At 42.9% G+C, this 22407-nt stretch overlaps 1 protein-coding gene across 1 annotated transcript in view; it reads right to left on the bottom strand.

Annotated features, from left to right (window-relative positions):
* The window catches only part of STIM2 (stromal interaction molecule 2), a 71634-nt gene extending 50245 nt beyond the window's left edge, over window positions 1–21389 (bottom strand). The window contains exon 1 of the mRNA XM_083630334.1: window positions 20954–21389. Within this exon, the coding sequence (XP_083486460.1) occupies window positions 20954–21215 (262 nt within the window). The 5' untranslated portion in view covers window positions 21216–21389. The remainder of the gene's footprint in view (window positions 1–20953) is intronic.
* Between the last annotated feature and the right edge of the window lie 1018 nt (window positions 21390–22407).

Below are 22407 nucleotides of genomic sequence, written 5' to 3'. Positions count from 1 at the left end.
AGGAACGCCTTAGAACAAGGGGGGACCTGTGGCCCTCAAAATGTTGTTCAATTACAGCTCTCATCAGCTGTTAACATTGGCCAGGCAGAATTGGGCTGATGCGAGTTCAAATCCAACATAATCTGGAGAGCCACAGGTTCCTATCTCTGCTTTAAAGTTTGTTAGGTCATCTGCAACAGTCATTAAAAGAAACTTACAAACTCAGGGCTTTTTCCTGCGTTTTGGAGTCCTGTTGGACCTAAACGACGTAAGTTTCTATTAGCACTTTACCAAATATAGAAATTGGTACTTTATATATGTCTTTGCGGGGCGACAAAAACTGCTGTGCTTCCTAAATACTGCTACCCTTCAGGTACCTTCCACATAGCAAATATACCACTACAGATACGTCCCTCCCTTTTGATATGTATCATCTTCCTTTTACACCTTCTCAATTCTATTTTTATCACACCAGATTAAAAATGCAGCTATCAGCCACTGAGTTTTTTCAGTAGAGTCTCCCACACACACACACACACAAATGGATAGATCATAGCAAGCATGTGACAAATAGTCCTGACAAAACTAGCAAACATGTGGTAGGTTCAACCACTGAACCAAGTTTCCTGCAATTTTGAAACAAGGAGGTAGAACAGGTGGCCCCTGAAATGTTGCTGTACAACCACTGTCATCATTCCTAATCAATAGCCCATACCAGAAGGGGCTGATGGGAGTTGGAGTCCAACAGAATTTTTTAACATTTAGGGAACTCTCTGACTGTAATCCTGTACTCACTGACCTAGGAGGAAGTCACTTTGACCTCAATGAAACTAGAGGAAGAGAAGTGTTGTGAACCGCCCTTAGATCTACAGGTGTAGGGAAGTATAGAAATTTACTAAATAATAAATAATAATAAATGAATGTGGTTTGCCTTTTCAAATAAACACACAAACCAGAACAAAACTCTCCTCTGTGTGTTCTAAATTTTGAGATGTGGTTCTGCATGTCAGCATGCATAGAATTGCACTGTCAAAGACACCTCAGAGTTTATCTGCTTTGTCTTAATCACCTTATTTCTTATAGCATTTAATGGCCTAGTCTACATGCTCATCATTAAAGCACCTTTAACATAAACAGTGATACAAGCATCCTGTCGGTCATCTGATTATCAGCATCTGATCAGAGATTCTTGAATTAAAAACCAATTACAGTAAATTACAGATTCTTATTTTTAAGAACTAATTTATCGCTTTGTCCTTTTGTCAATTCGATATTGTGTTTTATACATTTTGGTACATACAGTGGTACCTCAGGTTACATATGCTTCAGGTTACATACGCTTCAGGTTAGACTCCACTAACCCAGAAATAATGCTTCAGGTTAAGAACTTTGCTTCAGGATGAGAACAGAAATTGGGCTCCGGCGGCGCGGCAGAAGCAGGAGGCCCCATTAGCTAAAGTGGTGCTTCAGGTTAAGAACAGTTTCAGGTTAAGAACGGACCTCCGGAACAAATTAAGTACTTAACCTGAGGTACCACTGTATTTACAAGGAGAGAAACAATATAACTGGGCAGCATATTGAACACAGGAGGGAAGAAAGATGGGAAAATCGGAAGATAAAGTCAAGCCTTCATAACTGGTCAATGGCGTAAAATATCCGTAAGAAAAAATATTGAGAAGGAACATGAGCTGATCAGTACTATCTGAAAACAGTTTTTTTTTGTTTTTGTTTTTTTGCAGGCTTTCCCATAAAGCAACAGCTACTATATGAACTTTAAAAATGGAAAACCTAGAAACATTACCTCAAAGTAACTCCCACTGAACACAGTAGAGCTTGCTTCTGAATAAACATTTCTAGTATTTGCAGTCCAAGTACTAATAATTTAAACCTCAGAATTTCAGTAAAAGCTCGAAAATCCTCAATTTATACTTACCAAAAACTCCTAAAGCAAAAATACCATCTAAATTATTCTGAACAAGGCATTACTAATTGACGGCAAGCTCAGACATTTAAGTAGTGTTTTGTTTAGTGATTTCATAATTTACTGTGCAGTAACATTTACTACATATATGCAAAACAAGCACAAGCCTTGAAAAATTCTTGAACTCAAAATCACAGGACTTAATCAGCTACCACACAATGTTACAGAAATGAAGATTTACCAACCACAGTACAAAAGGACTTTGTTTGTTTTTTTAATGCTGTAACTGCTCTCTTACTGAAGAAAGATTTAAGAAAATGAAACGTAAGACATTGGCATCTAAATTCCTTTTTATAATCCAGAACACATGCCTTGATCTTTTGACTCTCTCCCAAAAGTATTCATTAGTAAGTTGCAGTCTGACCAGAAATTGTTTTCCCTTCCTAGACTATTTCTTAAGTTCCTACCAAAGGAGAAAAATAAAAAAATAAGTAAAATGATTTTTAACACATGGATCTGTTTTGATTAACATTTGAGTATATAGCTTTTCAAGTCTCAATGAATTTTTACTCTGATAGAATAGAAAGGTAGCAACATTTCAGGAATACAAAGAGCAAGCCTGCTATTTACATCATGGGCTTTATACAAAGCTTGAAAACATCTGCATTACTGGGATAGGTTATCTTAGGGTTACCAGACTTACCCGGTTCCCGAGGACAGTCCCCGGATTTGCAAATCTGTCCCCAGATAAATTCCGTCCCCGGAATGTCCCCAGATTTGCAAATCTGTCCCCGGGAAATGTGGTAGTGGCAGCCTCAGCAGCCCGGAGCCAGCCTGGTAGCGCAGTTGGCTCTGGCTGGCTTCAGGAGCTACTCGCAGCTGCCACCACTGCCGAAGGGGAACCAGGGACGTCTGGCGGTACAGATCTCCTGCCCCCTTCCCCCTTTGTTTTGACAGATCAGGGGAGGCTCAGGAGTTTCGGGTGGGCGGCCGCTGCCCAGGAGGGGCACAAGGCAAGCGGTTTCTCTGTCAGGCAAGGTGCAAAGCCCTTCAGTCAAAACAAAGGGGGAAGCGGGCAAGAGATCAGGAGAGGCTCGGGAGTCAGGCAGCACGCAGTTGCCCAGTTTTTTAAAAACTCTGCACATGTATGTTTCACAGGGTGCGAAAGAAGGGCTTTGCACATTTATACAATATGCATGTGTGCTTGGGCCCAGGGTCTTTTGCCTCACCATCCCCACTACTGACTCCCTGTTGCTACTCAGCTTCCCCCCCCCCAAAAAAAAAAAAATAAGTGTCCCCGGACTCATTGAAAAAAATCTGGTAACCATAGGCTATCTGCAAAGCTAAGTTACACTTAGAAATAGACAGGATTGCCTTAGCAAATATTATACATCTTCCAATTTGCTTATTTTGAAAGATCTCAGATCTTTTTTCCAAGCAAATACAAGAATCCCTAAAATTACACAAACTCTCAGCCTTGAAATTACAAACTAGAATTCAAGTGCTTCTAAAGCTCATATGGGGATCTTTAATGAGCTCCTGGTGTTTTCACTACATCTTTAGTTACATAGCATTTAATCAAACATTCAGTATATGCAGGGGAAGTGTTGGAAATATTTGATCTTTTTTGAGATTATTAACTAAAGAATGATTCTTAAATTGAGGTTCATGGTTTACTTTCTAGGAAGTCCTCAATACTATGATGGAAATAAGGTGTAGGGGGGATATTGAAGAGTCATATATTACTGAAGTTGCTTACTGTATTTACTGTATACTGTATAAGTTGCTTATATGTATTATTAGCATGTACATGCATGTACTGCTACATGCTAATAATATATGTATTATTAGCATGTAGCAGGGAGAGGCTCACTGTTCCCCAAAGTGCAACAGAATATAGAAGTGATATAAATTCTTTACAACGCACCAGCAAAAAGAGTTACACTCCTGTGTTGCAACATTATGAAGTTTAACAAACTTGTACGATTAAGCTTTGCAGAAAGGGTGGTGGCTCAGCAACTTTGGGCATGCTTGCAGAAACTGGATTATCTGGACCCATTTCAATCTGTTGCAGTTTTTTTCTCCCAAAGAGTAAAGGCAGGTACAAGGTCAGAGAGAGAGGTAAGGTAATGGTTTTCAATAGTGTTCACATGTATCACAGCGTTCTTCTTTTGCCTCACCAGGAAGTAGCGGGGTGTGGCAAGGAAGCTTGCAATTTAAAGTAACAGGCCAGAATAGCTGTGAAAAGGTTACACAAGTGCTTCCATGGTTATTTGACAATGGGCTGTGAACAGGTATCTTTGGACATATTCTTCTTGGTTCTTTGAACCAGGTAGTTGTTTCAAGTTGTCAGTGTCGGGAATTTTGACCTGCGACTGTGTGGACTGTGATCTGCTGAAGCTGTCAATCAATTAATGGACTAGTTGTCTAGGTGGAAGATTCTCTAGTGTGGAGGTATATGAAAGGTGAGGTTATAAAGTGTGAAGTTTGTTCAAATGCTCTGGTAAAGAGGTGCTCTGTTGAGAACTCTGTTAGAGGGGTTTGCTAAAGTGAGGTTTTCAAGTCTTGGTTTATATATTTAAGTGGAGTTTATATACTGCTAATGAGATATAAGATAAGGTAAGGTTTATAAGATAGATGTTTTGATGAGTTAGGTGTGTTTTTCCTCAACTTTGTCAGGTTCCACAGGTAGTGTTTTGTTTTATAATGTATGGGGCTACATTTAGTTTAAGAAGGTTGAATTGGTTTTTTCTAGCAGCTGGGTTACAGGCTGGATAAACTGTGAGGAAGGGGAAGATTCAATCTGGCTTCTTGGCACTGAAACAGTTTTCACTGCCCTGGATGATAACCTTTATTGGAAAAGAGACACAAGTAGTGTGTGAAACCATTGATTCTCCTTGATCTATCAGCAGCTTTTAAGACCATCAACAATGCAATCCTCCTCAAGTACCATATTGGCCCAAATATAAGCCACACCCGAGTATAAGCTGCACCTATAAAATTGGACCAGGGAAGAAAAAAAGAAAAAATATCCAAATAAAAGCTGCTCCATTCCTCGCTGCTCCTGGCTGCATACTGGGGGTGGGGGGTGCTTCCTGGCTGCATACCATAAGGTCGCGAATATAAGTCACACTTTAAGTTTTCACGGTCGGAATTTGGGGGGGAAGTGAGGCTTATATTCAGGCCAATTCGGGTTGGGAATTGAAAGCACAATGATACTGTGATTCCTCTCCTACCTGCAGGGTCATTTCCAGAGTAGCATTTCGGGACTACTGCTTGGTCCCTCATCTACTATGCTGTGGGGTTCGGCAGTGGTCCATCCTGTCTCCTATGCTGTTTAACAGCTCTATGAAACTGATGGGGGTAGTCATCTGGTAATGTGGAACATGGCGCCATCAATATGCAGGGGGAACCCAGCTCTCTCTCTCTCCCCAGTATGAATGAGGTGAAGCTCTGCAAATGCTGGACTGGTGTCTGGAGGCAGGCTGGATGAGAGTCAGTAAACTAAAGCTGAATCCCAACAAGATGGGGGTGCAGCTGATGGATGGTTCTTGTGTCCGGGATTTGGAGGTGTGGCCTATGCTAGATGAGGTTGCACGCCTCCTGAAGGAACAATTTTGTAGCTTGGGAGTACTCCTTGATTCTGCACTGTTACTCGAAGCCCAGGTGGCATCAGTGGCCACAGCTGCAGCTGTTCCTGGGCCAGGATAACTTAGTAACAGTTATCCATGCTTTGGTAACCTTACATTTAACATACTGCAGTGTGCTTTATACTGGGCTACTTGTGAAGATAATCCAGAAGTTGCAACTGGTGCAACATCAGGATTGTGAGCGGTACTTCTGTTTGGGGCTATGTAACACAAAAGCCGCTTTGAGGTTCCCCACCCCCAATCAAGCAGTACATAATTTTTTTTAATAAAATAGATAACGTACATGTACAAAGTGCTTTGTCTGCCAATATGATACAAGACTCAATTCAAGATTTGTTGTTGCCATATAAAGTCCTGAACAACCTGCATTCCAAGTACTTGAAGGAGTGCCTCTTCCATTATCTGCCAGACCATGCCTTAAGATCTGCTGGGAAGGCCTTCCTTGTGCAGTAGTACCTTGGAAGTCAAACAGAATCCATTCTGGAAGTCCGTTCTACTTCCAAAATGTTCGGAAACCAAATAGCGGCTTCTGGTTGTCTGCAGGAACCTCCTGCAGGCAATGAGAAGCTGCAGAAGTCCCGTTGGACATTCGGGTTCCAAAAGAATGGTCACAAACCAGAACAATCACTTCCTGGTTTGTGGCATTCGGGAGCCAAAATGTCCGAATTCCATGGCATTTGGGATCCAAGGTACAATTGCACTCTCACAGCTAAGCACAGTACATAGTGTGGCTCCATCTCAGTTGTGGCATCCTGTTTGTGAAACTACCTCCCCCTGCCCTAGAGGTTGGCTCCCTCCTTATTGAATTTTAGGCAAGGATAAAGATATTTTTTATTTTTTAAAAATGTAGTTTTGAAGTTTGTACTGATGTTGTTTTGCTACAGCTTATTATGATTTTGATTGCCAGACACTTTGAAAGGGCCTTGGTCCTGGAAAGCAGCATAAAAATCCTGTAAATAAATGGCAGGTTGGGTTGGTCTTTAAGAAAAACAAAAATAATTGAAGAACTATGTGGCAGTTCTAACCAAGTTCATACTCACAGCGGAATCACTGAAATAGTTATGCAAGTCCAACATTTTCGATCAGTCTATGCTGCGTAACACTGAATATCAACCATAACAAAACATCTCAGGATATTTTAACCAAGCCTCAATACCTGCCTCCTACTAATCATCCCTTTCCATTTTCCTTGCATGTTTATTCTTGTAAATACTATACAACTGTTCCAGTGAGCAGAAGGTACTAAGTTTTAATTTGGAAACTTTTCAAGTCCCCTATTGTGTGATGGCCATAAAGTAAGAGGGTGTGGTATCTCAGAAGGAACTGGCAAACCACCAGACTATGTTCCTCAGTACAACAGTGCTGAAAGAATTCTGGTCCACAGTGTTCAAAACATGATGAATTCCCAGGTACACCATCCCACTTTCCTGGTCCTTAGCCTTAAAAAGACATCTACGCACCTCTTTCCAGACGAATCAGTGTTAGAAACTGACATATGAAAGCAAGGAGCTAAATTGCGCCTAGGTTATGGGTGCAACAACAGAACGTCTAGGTGTGCTTTTTTAACAACAAGAATACAAAGTTGAAAATGAACTGCAGCTAAAATATTATGTTCATTTTTCACATGGTCTAGTCCTTTGCCTGCCCCAACCCCCTAAGATTCTTAAGAGGGTCTCTTCTCCAGTCTTCAGAGAGTAGCTAGAAGTGGGGAGACAGGAAAAGCTCCTCCTTTCCTTCCACTCTGTCGTTTTAATCTGAAATCTTAGGCACAGTACTGCGCCCAGAGATCAGAAACTGCTTGCACTGATGAAATTCCCTGTCGCAAAATGCGCCTAGAACAATAGGAGTTTCGAACACTGAAAGGAATGTGAAGAAACAAAGATATTTATAATACACATGGCTAAAACAAGTGACAGTGCTCATAGCTCACTCCGTAAGTGCTCATAGCTCACCCCACTAACTATGGCAGAGGATTCAAAGATTCCAGATCTGTCTATCTCTAGAACTGGGACTTCTGACTGAACACAGGTGGTCAAGCTGAAGCAGAAATATAACATCTTTTAAATGTCAATCACTATCCCACTGCAGCCTTTCTCTCAGGTGCTTCAGGTACAGAGAATTTCTGCCCAATAAACAGTGAAGGGGGGAGAGGCTACCTTTTGTTAACCCCTCAAAGAAAGTATAAAAGTAAACAGAAGTTTTAAGGTGTATCTATCTACAATAGAACTATCATTACGGAGAGTCAGTCTTTGGCTGCTTATTACGCAGGTGGCCAGTCTGGCTAGCACTCTGTGCATGCTGCTAAACACCTTGGCTTCTTTAGCATTGCTCTACAGGAGGCTGTGCAAGACAAGGATGAAAGAAGCAGTAAGCCTAGCTGCACACAAGCTATCTTCATTAATAGGAGACTAACTTCTCTGCAATGTCTGCAAACATAAAGCGCTCCAGACGCATGACCTAATTGTGCCTGATCTATTGGCTAACTGCCAATACCAGCAAGTGCCTCCATTAGGCCATCCTGGCAAGAAAAAAGTGGCTTCCCCAGCAAGAACTGCCTCCACTGGTAACATAAACAGTAATCATTTGTATCTCTGAAAATATCTTCCATCTCTATTTTGCACAGGAAAATCCATTGACACCTCACTATTTTGCCCTCAAGGCCAAGAACAGTTTAGACTTCAGATACCAGACTTCAGCCCAGTCCCCAGAGTGGTCCATCGTTTTCACTTTAGGATACCCATCTTGGTCTAGAATTCCCATCTCAACCTAATTTATGGTACAGAACTCTAGGGTGGCCTACAGTGGTCTAAACCACTGAGCCTCTTGGGCTTGCGAATCAGAAGGTCAGCGGTTCGAATCTGCATGACAGGGTGAGCTCCCGTTGCTCTGTCCCAGCTCCTGCCAACCTAGCAGTTCGAAAGCATGCCAGTGCAAGTAGATAAATAGATACCGCTGTGATGGGAAGGTAAACGGCGTTTCCGTGCGCTCTGGTTTCGGTCACAGTGTCCCATTGCGCCAGAAGCCGTTTAGTCATGCTGGTCACATGAACTAGGAAGCTGTCTTTGGGCAAACACCGGTTCCCTCGGCCTGAAAGCGAGATGAGCGCTGCACCCCATAGACACCTTTGACACCTTAACCGTCAAGGGGTCCTTTACCTTACATTACCTTTTAGATTCCACATCATTGCCACTCCATTGAAGAAACATTTCAGTAAATACTTACAAAGTGGAATTCAGAAGGTGCATGTAGCCACAATGCATACCTTTGTTTCCAATCCAATCCCTCTGTTCAAAAACCTGTGAAACTCAGGAAACCCACTCCTACTCTCTTTGGAACAGGTAACTATTGGTACCTCAACTCTTTTATTTCTCTCTTCTCCATTTCTCATATCTCAATGCCTTTTCTACCTTTGTGTGGTCCAAACACTTTCCATTTGCATCTGAGATTCTCCTGGTACATCAGGGCCTTCAGTCTGATAGATCCGTAGTGCCACACCCTGCTCCTTACACAGCCAAAGTAATATTACCTTCCTCTGTCTCCATCCCTATCTCAGAAACAGGCAAAGTGTCTGTTGTTGGTCCAGGCAGAATGGAGTTAGTGAAGCCTGATTATAATTTCTACGCCCATAAATTTACTCTCTGTGTTTACGGAAGAAAGAAACATAACTTTCTTTCATGACCTTAAACACGACTGCTAGATATTTCACAGTCATTACATATCATAAGCTTGTAAAGCATGAAGTTTTCTTTATGCATTTGTTTATATTAAAGGCAAGAGAATACAGCTTGAAACAAGAGCTTGAAACAAAGCTTTGAAAAGCTAAATTTAAAAATGGATTCAAATGGATTCAAAGCAGCTCAGAGAAAGAATTCTTCTTCATGAGACACAGCAAAGAAGCAGCTTTTGAAATAAGCATGACAAATTAGCAAGATGCAAGTAGGTTTCCCATCCCAAACAATCACACCACTGTTGGCCTTCCTAGCCTCTTTTCTAGGAAAACACAACGAAATAGTAAAACATCCCACACCGCTTCTGGCGCAACAGGACACCGTGATGGAAACCAGAGCACACGGAAATGCCGTTTACCTTCCTGCCACAGCAGTACCCATTTATCTACTTGCACTGGCGTGCTTGCAAACTGCTAGGTTGGCAGGAGCTGGGACAAAGCAACCTCATCATGGGGATTCGAACCGCTGACCTTCTGATCAGCAAGCCCAAGCAGCTCAGTGGTTTAGACCACAGTGCCATCTTCATCCCTATAATCAAGTGTAACACCAACCAAACAAGACTCCTGGTAGTATTTAAGTGTGTTAATGTGTGGTATAGAGAGGGTCATTATCCCACATACAATAAGGTCTCTAGCCAAATACAACTACCAAGGAAGGCAATGAGGGAGCTCAGCTGAATCCGCAACTGGCTATCTTTGAAGCCAATCCAAATGACCACTCCACCCGATCCAATAGTCCACTCCTATTCAGTAATCTACCTGCTGTGAGAGACCATATTCTATATCCAGAATACTAATTCTATATTAATCAGATATATGAATAACGCCCCCAAAGACAAACAATGTGGGCATTTAATACATTCAGTATGTCACCCTCCTACACATGTATGTTCCAGACAGCAGTGAAATATAACCAACATGATTGGCAGTAAACTGGAAGTGCCTGCTTTAAAAAAAAAAAACAACCATATTGTAACGTGCTGGTTTGCCCTCCTTTAATAGGTGTAGAAGATCACACAAAACTTGGTTACTCAGCAAAGGTTTAACACATGGCACAACTGGAATGGAATCTTGGTTTATAAATCACTACATTATCTATTTGCATGAGGCTTTCCCACAAAATTGTGCCCAATGCAACTGATAGAATATCAAATGAATAATAGCAATTTTAAAAGATCAGAAACAGTTAAAAGCAATCATAATATTAATAAGTACAAGCCAAACCAAAAAAATCAATCCATACAGTACTTTATTGAAATTATAAACATAAACTAACTCAACTAAACAGTTTAAACTGAACAACATTGTATAAAACAATAAAAATTAACTAACCTAATTTAATGGCTTGTATTTGATGAAAACTTTTCGAAGGCGAGCAACACCCACATCTTTAGGCATTGACAGAGGCTCTTCAGTATAAATGCTACTCAAGAAGGGTTGCAGCTTTTCCGTGATGTTATGGGGAGGGTACATATTGAGAATTTTTTCTGCCTCTCATGTAATTCTAGCTCCTCCAAGGTCACCCAATGAAACTGAGTGGCAGACTGTAGATTCAGGGTGGACAACAGTACATACTTCTTCACAAAATGTACAATTAATTTATGGACTTGAAAGCCACAGGATGTGCTGACGGGAGATTGGCTTAGATAGCTTTAAAAGAGGATTAGACTAATTGGGGACAGAGAGGGGAGATAGAACTCTATTAGCCATGACGGCTAAATGGAACCTCCAGTGCAAAGGCAGCATCCCACTGAAAACAATTTACTGGAGGGAAAACTATCAGGAAGGAGTATTTCCTTCATGCCTAGCCATGGGTTTCCCAGGGTCATCTGGCTGACTATTATAGATAGACCCTTGGACCAATTCAACAGTAATCCTCTTGCATTTTTAAAACTTTTGGTTTCTATGAACATGGCTCTTCTTCTATATATATTCTTTCAAATATGGCATATTTTGAAGTGTCAATTATATTTCCATATTTGTTTGCATACAAACAAACATAGGAATGAGTTTTGGAAATACCAAAGAAAAATGTTCCTTCTTGCAAAAGACATAAAGAATAGTATGTATAGTAGGATGGAGTTTCCTTCTCTTCAGAAGAGATACTGCATTATCTTCTGACATGTAGCTGGGCCAAGAGGAACAGGGTGGCACCTAAGAGACGGAATGTCTATTGACAACACTGAACAGGAATGTTTCTGTTGTTGCAAGGATGCTTCTGTTATTGGGACCAGGTCACAATAACTACTGAACAAAGATATAAAACTATTGTTAAACAGAGCAAGAATTTCATTAGATAAATAAAACCAACCCTTTAGATGTAACTTTGGAAGAACAGTTTGCAGTGAGATAAATAAATTAGGAAAAGAGATCTTGCTAGCCAACGTTTTTGTTTGTTCCACCTTACTGGAGCATTTCAGGTTACTACTAAGAGAAGACAGAATCAAACACACTTGGAATTGCAACAATCAGGCCACAAAGTCAAAAAATATGATATACTTTCATTGTTAATTACAAAACACCATAATCTCAAATATGCCTGTAAGCATGATCATTTGCTTTGAAATGTTTATTTTAAGCCCTTTTTTGACAAAACTAATACAAGTGTGGATAAGTTACTTATTTATCACTACAAGAAATAATAATGCTGACCCAGCAATTTAATAAGTGTTTCACCCATAAATTTATACAGAAGACAATTTCAATCCATGGAGACATGCCTTATTTCTCTGAATTAAGCTGCACGGAAATCGATGGGATTTACGTTCACGTTCAAAACAAATTCTTTTAAAAAACATGGGTGCTACTTAGAACAAGAGCTACTGAAAAATGAAGATCCCTTCTGAATCCACAATTTCTGTCAAATAAAATACCAGAAAACAAAATGGAACTTGAAATATGTAGCGATCATGTCTCCATGTGTGAACCCCTTCCAGCGTATGGATATGCCTGCATACTGGGAGGGGTTTCACCCAAGCAAGCCAAAGGCCTCTGCTAAAACCAAGCCTGCATGCTTTGCTGGGTGAGAGATCTTAACTTTAAAGAACTGACACACCATGCAACTCATAGCACTGAATGAAGAGGTCCAAGCTTTAGTTGTCCTAAGCTGGTTGAACAGCTAAGTAAAAAAATTCCTTCAAGAAAATTATTTCCCAACCTTATCACCCGTGCAATAGGTACATCAAATCAATAAATATTACTGTTGATCTATAAGCCTGCAGCGATAAGAATTTCTAGCCCTGCTCAACAATTCATGTTAAGAACGAACAGCAGTTGATCCCTTCAGAAAGCATGCTGACAAAAGAACACCAAATATAAGCAGGAACAACATGACCTCAGCAGCCAGAGCACTAGAATCGAATTGTGTCACAGAAAACAAATTAACTCTCTGCACCCCCACAAAAAAAATACTAAAAAGCAAAAGAAGAAATTAAACCCATCCTTCTCCAGAGAGCAAAGACAAACTCAAAGTCTGCCACTATACACCAATATTTTCAACAATGATCAGAGCCACTTTACACATTGCAGCAAATATAAGGTGCCCAACTTTGAGTTGACCATATCTCTTCTGCAACATCTGAAGCACTTTTGTGTAACTGAACACATGCAAAAAATAAGTTCTTAGGATTCTCAGCCAATCATGTGGCTTCCAGGGGCATGACTGCAAGGGTTTTTCAGAGACATGTTGCATAAGAATGAATTTACTTTATTACGGTCACAGACCAGCAGAAGCAAAACATCTAAATAAATAGCATAACAATATCTCTAAGCAGATAATTATTAAATTAATTGGGAACAAGAACCAAACGTAGATTAAAACGTATACCTAGAATACTTGATTAAGCATAGGTAATGGATTAATAAAAGCCAGTAAGGAAAATTTAAAGGAGATCAGTTAAAAAAAAAACAGCTGTATGGAGTGGGGCTTCAGAAGTGCAGCTCTAACAATATGGGCCTTTTATTTAGGACTGATTTGTAGCATAGATCATCCTTCGACGAATATCTATCATGGCAGTACAAAATCTAGCAACTAAATATGTGACTTCTGGGCTATCGTCGTGTAGTAATAGGGAGATGTAGTGTTGTTCTGAACACCCAGGGAACTTATATAGGATGGGCTGGATAAACCTTGAATGTCTACGTAATACTGGCAATGAAGAAGGGCATGCTCCGTTGTTTCCTGCTGCCCAGAGCCACATGGGAATTTCCTCTCCTCATATGGTATCTTCCTATAACTGCCTTCCTGAACTGCTGAAGGGAAGGCCTGACAACGCGTCAAGGCGAAAGCCCTTTGTTGTTTTGGTATTTCAAGATTAGCTATGTATGGCGTTTGGTAAGTGGAATATCTTCTAGTTTCACCAATTAAAAATTTAGGGTACCTGGCCAAAGAAAAAAGAAGACCACACACCGTTTTATAATGGTTTTTGCTTGCTCATTCCCCATGTTAAGTAAGAACTGTGGATTGAATCCTAGAGTTGTTATTATATTATCCACTGCTTGTTTCCATATCGATTGGAAATTGTCTTTTAATAGTCAAGGAAGCAAGACCGCTGGGAAGAGAGGCCAGTCTCAGCCAATAATTAACTGCATAAGAGATATTACCAAAGATGGGTGTGTGGGAAGTAGCCCTCATTTAGCACTGTTTATCTAAAATCAACCCTTTGCATATAAAAAATGTGGCAACTTTTTGCAAACCTAACCAGTACAAAAGCTGAAAGTTAAATTTCTACTGTGCACTGCATCCTTTCTGAAGTTCCATTTACGATGGAAATGATGTCTGCGATAAAAGTAGCCAATAATATTCCCAACTGAAAACTATCTGTTCTTAACACTATAGTCTGAAACACATATTTGTGATATACAGTAATATATTTTTTGGCCTATCAGTACAGTGTTACCTCTGGTTACGTACTTAATTCGTTCTGGAGGTCCGTTCTTAACCTGAAACTGTTCTTAACCTGAAGCACCACTTTAGCTAATGGGGCCTCCCACTGCTGCCGTGCCACCGCCACACGATTTCTGTTCTCATCTGGAAGCAAAGTTCTTAACCCGAGGTATTATTTCTGGGTTAGCGGAGTATGTAACCTGAAGCGTATGTAACCCGAGATACCACTGTACTACATATATATAGCATTCACTGCCTGTGGTTAGTACAAACGCAAGATTACTGTAATTAGTGCAATATAAAAGTATATAACTATTACATAATGAATTTGCTTTAACTACTGTGGGTATCACATAGCTTGGTTTCCACAGCAACCAACACTGCAGAATGATAACTGTATCTAAAAAGAATGAAAGACAGATCATTATATAACTGTCACCAGCAGTGCAAGATACTTCATAGATAGTTAATCACCAACTTTCAGTTTGGGAAACATAAGAGTTCCCAGGCAACAGACTTTTTTTTACTTCATCCAGAGTTTTATTATCAGAAAATTAATACACAGAAAAATGACCACTTCTAATTCAGTTCTGGTTTTCTTAATCCTTAAAAAGAGATGCCAGCTACACTGTACATTCATTCTACTATTTTTGCTATCTTGTATCATCACATTGTGAAAAACTATTTAATAAGCAAAATCCAGCTTGGACCAACAATATACTCAGTAGACTAATGTTGCAGATCAGATCCAAGTGCTCTTGAAGACAACTGATTTTCCAGATCCATTCAAACTGGGGTTTATGTGTCCTTTGTTAACTTTGCAGTGGTTCCAGTCCTACTTGAATGAACATTTCCAGAGAGTGCTACTTGGGGGAGTGCTCTTCAGCCCCATGGAGGCTTCTATGTGCAGTTCCTCAGAGTTCGATTTTACCCCCTATGCTATTTAACATCTGTATGAAACAGCTGAGTGGAGTCATCCAGACTTTGGTAATTACTCTGTCAGTAACATGTAAATGACACACAGCTCTACCTCTCCTTTACATCTGGCAGGCTTGGCAATGAATGTGCTGGACTGTTGTCTTGTCTTGGTATCTAGATTAGAGCCAATAAACTGAAGCCCAATCAGGTAAAACTGAGGCACTGTCAGTGGGAAATGGCCTGCTCTACTGGGAAGTAGAAGAGAAGCTGGGATTTCAACCATTGAAACTGTGTGAATTTTTATTTTATGGAGTCCGCTTTAGCTATTTGCTTATATTTTGATTTAGGCTAGTACATGTTGTGAGCTCTTGGAATAGAAAAGTGTACAAATTCAAAGAGACAGAAATAGCTTCCCTTCCCACCCAAAAAAACCAAAACAATCCAGAGTAGTGTATTGCAAAAAAGGTTGCTAAACAAATGATTGTTGTTGACAATGTTTGCTGAATAAGATGTTTTGCATGCAACGACATCTTCAGCCATAGTAATATGAAGAAGAATTTGGTTCCAATTTCCATTCCCAGCCTCAAAGCTGAAAGGCTCCTCACATGAATCCACGTAAAGTCCTACATCTATATTAGGCACTCCATATAGGACATTTGAACCATGGCAATTTACCACAACCTATCCCAAACTTAGAATATATGCAGCATACCATCACTTGTCAAGTAGGTTTGTTTCTCATTTATCAGTGTAAACATGCAGCTGTACTTCAGAATCACTATTTAGAAAGTTTAGATAAAAGCAGCATCGCGCAATAGATATCAATCTACAGGAAGACTTCAGAAAAAGAAAGATTAACTAGAAGAAACTGTGTATCTGAAGAAGTGTGCATGCACACGAAAGCTCATACCAAGAACTAACTTAGTTGGTCTTTAAGGTGCTACTGGAAAGAAAATTTTTTTTTTTGTTTAGAAGAAACTGATAAGAGAAAAACATACCCACAGTAGACAGGAAATATGCTGAGAACTTGGAATACAGGTAAGAATCTCTCAAATCCCGAGATGTTAATACACTGTAAGTCAAAGTGAATTGTATGTTGTATATTGTTTATGTAAGCTGCCTAAAGAACATTGCTGATCAATGGTTTATAAATGTAATTGTTATTAATTTATAAACTACCAATCAGCAAAGTTCTCTGGGCAGCTTACATAAACAATATACAAAATACAATTCCCAACACAATAAACAAAATAAAGTAAAACTCTGCAAAACTTGACTAAAATCAGAATAAACCCCAGCAGCAACAATACTTAAAACCAGCCAAACAAAAAAACCAGCAATGGGAAACTTGGTGCAAGAACTAAAACAATACATAAGATTGTAAATAAAAGGTCTGGGAGAACAGGAACTGGTCTTCACTTGGCACCTAAAAGATCACAGTATACATACCAGGGCAGTGCCCATTTGCCAAAACTTCTTTTAGACCAAAGAAGAAAAACAGAGCTGAGAAACTGTTTTTATACAAGAGAGAGAAAAAAGGCAAGAAGGGTAAATGATTCACTGCACACTATGTCTCTGATCCTAAAAAACAGAACAGAGAAACCTAATTTAACGTCATGCTATTCTGGAAATACCACAGATCCTTAAGCTATTTATCCAGAAAAAACTTTTCTGGATAACACACTTTTCAGATTTATTACAGTATAAAGTATGGTTTAGGTCCTAAATTGCCACCACTCCCCTCAATATCCCAGGGGCCAACCAATTCACAGCAGCAAGGTTTCAGGAGGCTGCAGAGGAAAAGGGGGCAGGAAAGCCCTGTTCCATTAACATGGATCCAAGCCAAAGTATTTAAAATAGAAAACAGGACCACTCCCATGCTAACAGGATAAAATAGAATCACAGGCTCAGTCCAGTTATCTGAAAACACTAGTCAAATCCCCAACATTATTCCATCATTTACTACTGCAGAGTGCTCCACAATTCCCCATTCATACCCACTGCCCCCCCACAAAGCAGCAGCCATACTGGGTACCTAGAACCTCTGGCTCCTCCCAGCATCACCACTCTGGCTGGGAGAAATTGCTAAAACTATCTTGAGTCAGGAACCCACAAATACAGGACACATTTTCTCTGGCTCTTCAGCTGTTCCTGATTCCTGGCTGTGTATATTGCTTCTCCCAGTTACAGAAATACCATTAGAAAAAGCAAAGTAGCAAAGCCAAGCAAGTTCTGGACCTTAAGAATATCCACGAGGACAAAACAGTTCCCTGTAGCATTCTGCAATGTGCTGAAGCAGCCATTAGAACAGGACTTGAGTTCAAATACCTATTTACTTATAAAACTCACTGACAGGCCATAGGCAAGTCACCAGCTCTCAGCCTAACTAACATACCGTATTTTTCGCCCTATAAGACGCACTTTTTCCCCTCCAAAAATGAAGGGAAAATGTGTGTGCGTCTTATGGGGCGAATGCAGGCTCCTTGGCTTCAGCGATAGCAACGCGAAGCCTCCGAAGCCTGCGCTCCGGAGACTCTGCATTGCTTCCGCTGAAGCCAGGAGAGTCTGCTCTTTGAGGCTGGCGGTGGGGGAAAGCAGCGCCTCCTCCATCGCCAGCCCCAGAGGATGGGGGGCAGCGGGAAGGTGTGCGACGCCTTCCCGCTACTCTTGAACCCTCCTGTGGGCTTTTGCGGGAGATGGGTAATTCCCCCACCTCCCGCAAAAGCAGGCAAAAGCCGTGCGCTCTTTAAAGGGGCTCCGCGGCTTCTGCTGGCTTTTCTAGGAGGTGGGGGAATTCCCCCACCTCGTAGAAAAGCCCACAGGAGCCGTGCACCCTTTAAAGAGCGCACCGCTCTTGGGGGCTTTTCCCCGAGGAGGGAGAAGGGACTGACTGGCCGAGTCCGTCCCTTCTCCCTCCTGGTCGAAAAGCCCGTAGGAGTCACGCACGGCTCCTGTGGGCTTTTGCGGGAGGTGGGGGAATTCCGCCACCTCCCGCAAAAGCAGGGAGAAGGTCTTGGAGTAGCGCACAGGCTGCATGCAGCCTATCCGCTGCTCCCAGAGCCGCGGGGGGGAAATCATATTTTTTTCCTTGATTTCCCCCCCTGAAAACTAGGTGCGTCCTATGGGCCGGTGCGTCCAATAGGGCGAAAAATACGGTACCTCACAACATTGTTTGGAAAACTTGATACTACCATCCACATACCATTCTGGACACCCTAACAGAAAGATAGGGCACAACTGTAACAAATAAAGTAAATTCTGCAAAGTCTGTAATAACCCACACTTCAAATGACCTGATATATGCTCCCTACCCCACCCCCGATGCTTATCTTTCTCACAGAAGCACACTTGTCTTTTTTGCCATCGTTCGCAGAAGCTACATACTTCTGAAAACACTTTCATGTTTTGTTGTTTTTTAATTTGCTTTTACACAGTATGGTCAATTCATTTCCAAAATGGTTACTTTCCCCCCCAGGAAAGTGATTCACTGTCAAGGTGTTCGCTGAACACACTTTTGAAGATGTCAAAGTACAGGGTCACAGGACAATGTCCAAGTTTCAGTTCCATCTCTCACGTCCACGAAACTTCCTCCAGAACAATCTACATTCCATCTTCTCATTTTCAACAGTATGATGGCGAGTTTATTTCCTGGGAATGAATTCATCCGCCTCTGAGCAAGTCTTCCTGCTGATAATATATTATCAACACTTCATAGGACTGTTTATTTCACTCCCAACTTCCTTCACTCTGCTTCAGATTCCACTAACATGCAAACAGCGTCTTTTGCCCTCTGCACAGCGCAAGACCCAGACGCAAGATAAATGGTTAGAGCAGTTGCTATATTCCACAGTTACACACATCTATAAAACATGCAGACAATAGGATGATAAATATTAAACAGCACCCTCCTACGAAGATTATTTTTAAAGCCTCCGGAGCACTTTTATAGTAACTTCCTTGTGGGTTAATGTCGAGTTAGAAGTCTGGGATTGCCGGGAAAGCTTCATGCACTTGCCTCAGTTCCGCATTGCTGCTTCTACTCCTTTTGACTAGTAATTCAAACACAGAGAGAAAAAGAGAGAGGACCACAGTTGCCTGCCGACACATCTGGTTCTTCTGCAGGAATAAGTGGATGAGCAATGAAAGAGCCAAGAGAACTGCATTGACAGCCTTCCCACTCCATTTATTTTTTACAAGCCGTTTAAGACGTGTAAAAAAAACCAACACATTGCAAATGGGTAAGATAAATGAGGAGTTGGCAAAGGGGGGCTTTGAAACTGAAACTGAAATCCTAAGCTCTTCATTAATGCTCCACTCAAAGACAGGAATTGCAAGGGTGCAACACTGGCTACATTTCAGTGTAGATACAGCAAGGGTATTCAGAAGGCTTCCTAATCAGTGTGATTTAACAGTTAGACTTGGGAGACCAGAGTTCGAATCCCCACTCAGCCATGAAGAGCACTGGGTGATCTTGGGCCAGTCACCAGCCCTACCTCACAGGGTTGTTAATGAGGATGAACTGGGGAGGAAGAGAACCACCTTAGGAGAAAAACAGTGGTGTATAAATATAATTAACAATAATAATAATAACAGTGACCAAACACTGCAAAGAACTGAAAAATGGAAGACGGTAATTAATTCTCCCAGCACACCAGGACTGAAACCACAATGTATATGAAGAACTACACATGTGAAATGGATTTTATATTTATAAGATGTAACACAGGCACTGTTTGTAAGGAGGAAAAAATGTCTCTTAAATAAGAGATGATGCGGCTACGGGAGGAAATGATCGACATATGTTTGCAACAGCAGCGGGAAACCTGATTTTATGAAATTGTATTAAATTGAAGTAATTTGGTTTGGTAATAATCTGGAAAATTAGTAAAATAATTGGGGGGGGGGACTACCAATGGCCAAACTCTGTCAAGTGTTCCCTAATATGCAGCGCTTCGGGTAAAACGCCACTACTTCTCCCACCTATACATCCATAGGTACGTCAGATCTTAAGTTCAGCAATAAACTAGCACTAAAAGCCTTCCCAGTTTTCATCCTGCACACACCTCACTGCAAGCCAGAACCCCCAACTAGGGTCCTCGGATGTTGTGGGACTACAACTCCCTTCCTGGCAGCTAGGGGGTGTGTTATTGTTTTTATTTCGATTTTATATATTGTGATATTTTCCGTGAACATCCCTGAGACCTCCAGGTATAGGGTGGTATATATATTCAATCAATCAACAAACAAACAAACAAACAAAATCTGAAGACCCAAGGTTGAGAAAGGCTGGTTTTAGGAGGCTTTCTTCCCTTCCCCTGATCCGCACCACCCCCAAGATCCCCCCAAAAAATCTCCATCCTTGGAGAGACTGCCCCCCCACACCGCTTGGCTTCTCCCTCCCCAACTGAGGACCACTTTACACGCGTCACACCCCAACAAGTGCTCGCTCTCACGAAACACGCGTCTCCCGCTCCACACGTGACGCCGACACCCCCCTCCTCCTTCCGGAGCAGAGGCGAGACCCGAGGGATCCGTTTCCGTGCCCTGCATTTAATGGTCTTTTGCTCCTTTCGCCTCCCTCACCAGCAGGAGATGCCGGCGCCGAAGATCCGCATCCCCGCCCCCGCGCCACCAACTCGGGGCCAACTTCGCGCGTCGCAGCGCCCCGGCGAGAGAAAGGAGCAAGACACGCGTCCGCCGTTCCACACGTGACGTCAACGCGTCCTCGTCCCTGCGAGCCTCGGAGGAACCGCAACGAAGATTCCCTCCCTCAGCGCTGAGGGAGCCTCCGCGGCTCCCCCGTTTCCTCCTCCGGCGGCGGCGGCGGGGATGCTCCAACCCCCCGGCGGCTTCCCTCGCCCGCTGCTTCTCACCTGTCCCCGGGGCCGGGCTGTCGGAGGCAGCCGCAGAAGCCGTTCCACCGGCTCCGCCTCCGCTTCCCCTTCTGCCGCCGCCGGCCACGTCCGCCGCCTCCGCCTCGCAGCGCCCCGGGGCCGGCGGCGAAGGCGAGGAAGCAGCGCGGGCGGCGGCGGCGGCATCCGCCTTCGGCAACAGCAGCAGCAGCAGGAGCAGCAGCAGGATCCCTCCCGGCCGCGCGGCTCTCCTCACGGCGGCGGCGGGGCAGCAACGGTTCATCGGCGCGGCGGCTCGGCTCGGCTCAGGCGACGGGCTCCTTCGTCGTCGCCTCAGCTCGCGAGGATGCCGCCCGCGCCGCCGCCGAAGCCCCGCCCCCCGCCGGGAGGGGGGGCCGCTCGCGCTCCGCTGACGAAAGCAGCCGATGCGGCGGTTGCTGCCCGCTCGCGCCGCCGAGGCCGCCACTCCGCATGCGCGCCGCCACGCAGGCGGTGGGGGCGTGCGCAGTAGCGGCGCGCGAAGCCGCGCCTGCCCTTACGGCTTGAAGGGTCTCTCTCAAGGGAAAGGAGCGGGGCGGCTGGGTGCAGGGAAGCTGGGAAAGGGATGGCGTTGTTTCTGAGGGGTGAGCACGCTCAGGGGCGTCCCTTTGAATGGGAAGCTGCCACGTGGGGATGCGCATGCTCAGGAGCATCGCTGTCTTATTGACTCCTGCCACGTGGGCTGACCATATTCAGGGCCAGCGCTTTATTTTTATTTTTTATTTTGAAATAATTTTTATTTGGTTTAAAAAATATAAAATCGTAACAATATAACCATACATATCCATGTTTAAAGATCCTCTGAATCTCTGGACTTCCCACCTTCCCTTCCATGAATCTATTACTCAGTTTACTATTATTATTATTATTCACACACATACTGAGTAATATGCACTGAGTTATACACACACACACACACACACACACAACTGAGTAATATGTAGCTGAAAATGTAATATGTTACATATATATATATTACACACACACACATATGTGTGTGTAATATACAGTGGTGCCCCGCAAGACGAACGCCTCGCAAGACGAAAAACCCGCTAGACGAAAGGGTTTTTCCGTTTTGGAGGCGCTTCGCAAAACGAATTTCCCTATGGGCTTCCTTCGCAAGACGAAAGCCCATAGGGAAATCTCCAGGACAGCGGAAAGCGCAGCGCGTCTTCCCCACTGTCCTCGGACCTCCTCCGAAGGCTGGCGGTGGGGCGGAGAGACCTTCTCCCGCCGCCAGCCTTCGGAAGGCTCCTCGGAAGGCTGGCGGCAGGAGGAGGTCTCTCCGCCCCACCGGCAGCCTTCGGAAGGCTGCTCCGAAGGCTGGCGGTGGGGCGGAGAGACCTTCTCCCCGCGCCAGCCTTCGGATGGCTGTCCTGAAGACTTGCGGTGGGAGGAGGGTTTTCCTTCCCACCGCTAACGTTCAGAATGCTGTT

Source organism: Podarcis filfolensis (assembly GCF_964270895.1).
Source record: "Podarcis filfolensis genome assembly, chromosome: 9".
NCBI classification, from domain to species: domain Eukaryota; kingdom Metazoa; phylum Chordata; class Lepidosauria; order Squamata; family Lacertidae; genus Podarcis; species Podarcis filfolensis.
The sequence above is the reverse complement of the archived record's forward strand: the minus strand, read 5'-3'. Positions and strand labels throughout refer to the sequence as shown.